The sequence below is a fragment of the Magallana gigas genome, chromosome 2 (assembly GCF_963853765.1).
Source record: "Magallana gigas chromosome 2, xbMagGiga1.1, whole genome shotgun sequence".
In the NCBI taxonomy this organism is placed as follows: Eukaryota; Metazoa; Mollusca; class Bivalvia; order Ostreida; family Ostreidae; genus Magallana; species Magallana gigas.
In genome coordinates, this window is record NC_088854.1 from 4,191,282 (window position 1) to 4,195,987 (window position 4,706).

Consider the following 4,706-nt stretch of genomic DNA (forward strand, 5'->3'; position numbering starts at 1 on the left):
ACATTTATTCTTTTATTATGATCATCGGATTCATGTGCTCATGAATATTTTAAACCTTTATGATGGCATGGAATCAAGTTTCTGTTGTTGTAGTCTGTCGACAATCAATTGCACCACATGAGGTAATACTGGTTTCAAAGAAATATACCGAGTTAAATGCAAATGTCTAGTCATTGGAAACTTTTTGACGAAAATATTCAGTCTGCATTTTTCTCTTATTTATTCAATTAAATTTCACCTTACAAAAAATAAAAATAAAACAATATGGTCAATAGATTGACAATTAAACAAACAAAATAATAAAACAAAATACAAGATAATATCTTAGCAAAAATATGTAAATAGAGAATACATATGTGTCAATCTCATGCGTACATCAATTTTAGTGCACAATGTACTGTATAAAATAATATATTTAACAGTGTTCAGATTGACGATAAAATTTGCGTGATCTGTGACGCTACCGTTTTTTTTCTCTTAGTTTAAAACTTAAGAATAAAATCAGTGAATAAAAAAGATAATTATTTTTTCCATTTGATAATTTTCGCAAATCTAAGTAAAAATTCTACCATAAGGAAGTTCTAGAATGTATTGAAATGTTTCAACAATATGATATACAAATATATAAATGTCAAGTCAAATTCTAAACTATGTATTTACATGAAGCAAAGTTAATTCTTATTTTCTGTTTAGTCTGCGTACCTTTACGATAAACATGATAATTTGATGAAAAATAATAAATCAAATGACATCGTACCCCCCCCCCCCTCCAATAATTATAATCAATAGCCATCGGATAATAAGCCATCTTGAGATGAGAAAGATATCTAATATATATCTGAAACTTTAAAAGCGTACTTTACATGCGTCAAACATCAAAATGAATGTAAGATTGACATGTTTATCTATTTACATCGTTTTGATTTTCATTCTCGGTCGTTTCAGTTAAACTCTCATTCCGCTCAGTACTCGTTTTCTTGTTTCTAGTACCATTCCCATCATTTTTATTTCTGTTCTCTTGGTCTCCATGGCATGTTTTGTTTTTAGTGCTGAATTCGAAGCAAGCACACTCTATTGCATAAACCAGCACAAGGATTACTTCAGCTATCTATAAAACGACAGGGTTTCCCAAAATTAAAGTTGAGTAAAAATTATATTTATAAATTTTATCTTACTGTTTGTCAATAGATGCCAGAACTCTAGCTTACATTTAAAAAACTTACCTCCAAAGTCCCTATGGTGAGTAGAGATTCTCGTAGCCGTCTAATTTTGCATTCCTTGATGTTTGTAACACTTAACGGCCTGATAGCGATCATGCAGTTCTTTTAGTTTTTTTATTCGCACAGAAAATTAGAGAGAAAAAAGTATCACTGTATGCTATAGGTAAACACGTTTTCAAAAAAAAAACCCCTAAACGCTTTATCTTTTACAAATTATATGGTTTGTTTTATTGCAGCATATCATAATAAAGATTAATGAGTGAATTATTTTTGACTGATTATGTCACATCAATTACAAACAAATGGCTGGATAGAAATACTTAAACATACCGATTTATAGGTCCCAGAAGTGACAGAGGAATGACAGGCGGTCGGTGCGCTTTCATAATCGTCCTGTGAGACATAATTGCAGCAGGTCTTTGGGATCTGGGAGGATGTTGCATGACATGAACCGGATGTAGTACACCATGGGGTTCTGTCAAAGCCGTTGTTCGTTCCTTGAACTTGGTTTATACCACAACAATTGTACTGAAAATTGGAACCACATAACTATTGTAAAATCTACTATTATTAGTAATCATTATAAATCTGGATATCCAATTCCATTTGTTTGACTTGTGTTTTGATATCGTATAAATTTTATATGCCCTCGGAAATTGCAAGATTTGTGCCTTAGAACATTTTGTTGTTTTACCTCGATGAAAAACTTGTTCCATCTATTTGAGATTGGATTACTACTGCTTATGTTGTCTGAAATGTAATTTGTCTCCAGGGATTTCATCATTGTTAACTTTAAATTATCAAAGTCCTAGACAGAAACATTAAAACAAAATAAACGATATTTGAATAATTTGTTGATCATAAACAAAAACCATTTTCGTCACACTTGTCTTAATAACATTCAATAAACATTTTTTATTTCCTTTTCAATATCTAATTGAAATAAAAAAAAAACTTTCAAACAAAAAGAAATGATTCGTACTATATCTGTTTTTCCTGCTTCGGTTTTCAGAACATCAGAGTAGGATTTTATCATTATGATGGAAAAAAGGATTCCAACACTAGCAAGCTGTGAACACATATACATTTAGGGACCAAATATATTGTATTTATACAAATGACAAAGTAGAAATTGCTGTTGTAGTACTTACTATAGAGAACAATGCCAGTTTCAATTTTTCAGGCATCAACTTAAAAAATGATATCATTATAAAAAGGATGACATTAACAACTAGCACTCCTATTCCCCAATCACATAGACTTGTAGACTTCTCCTTAATATCATTGTTAGTACAAGGAGAGGTGACGTCCAAACCAAGTGAATCGAGGGCCTTCTCTAAATCACAAGGTTTGACAATTGAGATCTCATTACTTGAGGCTATCAACCTAATCGATGACACCTAAAACACAGAAAAAGATAAGGTTAAGAGAAAAGTCCACGAAATGTGTCGAAGATATATTTTAAGAGCACATTTGGAAAATCTATACCATAAGTATCCCTTTCAAAGCCAGCAATACATAGCACGTTCTGCTATCTTCAGCACTTTTTAAATCCAATGAAGGCATTTCCTGTGACAAATCAAGACTTTTACCATTGTAATGAGTTAACATGGGATGATTTAAGATCTATGATATCTTTGCTGGTTAGTGTACAAAAAGTGAATATATCATCTCCAAAACTGCAAGTAATACGTAATATTGTCTTCTAAATAAAAAACGAATAATGCATTCTGCACCATGAAAACGCTATTTTATCCATAAGATTTAGGATGTATCCTTTCCATATTAAAATAATAATGATCTATACTTTTATTCATTACAATTTTTTAAAATAAAAAGTTAATGATGACCTGCTTTACATAATCTATTATGATGAAAACTTAGCTAAAAAAAACTATCAATTAAAATTTATTTGTATATGTGTGTTACGTATCCGTTATCGTATAAAATGTTTATCTCTTTCAACTTGCAAGTCATTTGCCGCTTTAATTCTTTAGCAAAACCAACCAAAACAACAAAATAAAATTAACGGGAAAATTAATTTATACAGCAAAACTCAGTTAAAGCAAAGTCCTAGAGACCAAAGGATTTACTTCGTTATATCCATAATTCGTTGTATCCGTATCACGAATTTGTAATAACACTATAGCGAATTTACTATATTCATGTTTGCATTCTCCAGACTATAGGTTTTGCTAATTGAGGCTTAAAATAAAAATACGTTACTTTGATACCTTTAATAATTGGATTGTGAATTGAAAATAAATGCATTCAAACTATTAAACTAAATGGTAGTGCGAACTTTTAAATTTGTCAAGAAATTCGTTATAAAAGTGTTAAATTTCATTATTATTCACCTTTACGAGACTCAAAACCAGTTCGTTATATCCGTAAATTCGTTGTATCCGTAAAATTTTGCAAAGATTTGATAAGAATTTTACCTGGGCCTTAAAAAAACTTCGCTATATCCGAGAAATCGCTATATATACGTAATCTTACTGAACGCATAGACACTATGCTTTTACTATATATAGATAGTTTTACTATATATTAAACTATTTACCTTCTGGTAAAATTATTTTTCCTTCTTTTCTCTGAGGTCTTCTTGTCATGGATGGACCCGTCATCTACAATAAGTATCTCAACACCATGGTATTACGGCTCGAACGAAGGTTATGTTAATGTGTGTTACATAACTCAGTCTTTTATTGACTGTTTTTATTGATAATATGATGTAACACTATACAATTTTAATGGTTTTAACCTTTTTTATTCACTTAAAAATGACATCGTATCAAGTTTCTGTTTTGTCGTACAAATTGTGCATTATTGGTGCAATAAACATTGCAGATTCTATCAAATTGCAAGAGCTACTTGAGGAGATAAAATTTAAATCGATTTTATTTTAAACCGTTTGACAAAACAGCAAGTCTGTGCATTGCTGATTTTGCCAATAACAATGGATAGGCAACTCTGTCATAAAAAACCTCCATTCCTTTAATTGTTACCGAGCTCAGCAAAAGACGAGCAAAGCCCGCCTCGCATATCCGCCTCGCGAATCGAGGATTAATGGTTACATGTATATATAAGAAAATCTGTGAAAAGTGAGAGTTGAAACAGGAGTACTATGGGCGAAAAAAAATTTCTTCCAGCACTGGCCGCCGCAATATTGGCCGCAATTTGTTTTAAAAAGTTAGTTTATATTATATGTATTGATTGACCTACATTTATCGATGTTTATTGCTCCTAAACTCGATTAAAAACGTTCCAATGATTCAATTAAAGGTTATTTAAACTAAAAGAAATTAAAGCGGAAGCCAATTCAAATTTCAGTAGTATTTCAATCAGGAACACGACTAGTTCTATGTATGTCTTATCAAATTACCAGATAGAAAATTAAAACATTAACACCAAGGAACTGATCTTGCAGTAACTGAATAGAGTATTAAATTTTATTACTGCGGTAATCAACATTTGAATTAACTT

At 30.9% G+C, this 4,706-nt stretch overlaps 1 protein-coding gene across 1 annotated transcript; it reads right to left on the reverse strand.

Moving 5' to 3' along the window:
• Window positions 1–201: 201 nt before the first annotated feature.
• LOC105330843 (uncharacterized) lies at window positions 202–3,886 on the reverse strand. Its single transcript, XM_066074607.1, has 8 exons — window positions 3,784–3,886; window positions 2,709–2,789; window positions 2,372–2,620; window positions 2,203–2,289; window positions 1,915–2,028; window positions 1,551–1,748; window positions 1,224–1,322; window positions 202–1,108 (listed from the first exon to the last, which is right to left on the reverse strand). The coding sequence occupies exons 2-8, from the start codon at window positions 2,784–2,786 to the stop codon at window positions 902–904; spliced, it is 1,032 nt and encodes a 343-aa protein (XP_065930679.1). The 5' UTR covers window positions 2,787–2,789; window positions 3,784–3,886; the 3' UTR covers window positions 202–901.
• Between the last annotated feature and the right edge of the window lie 820 nt (window positions 3,887–4,706).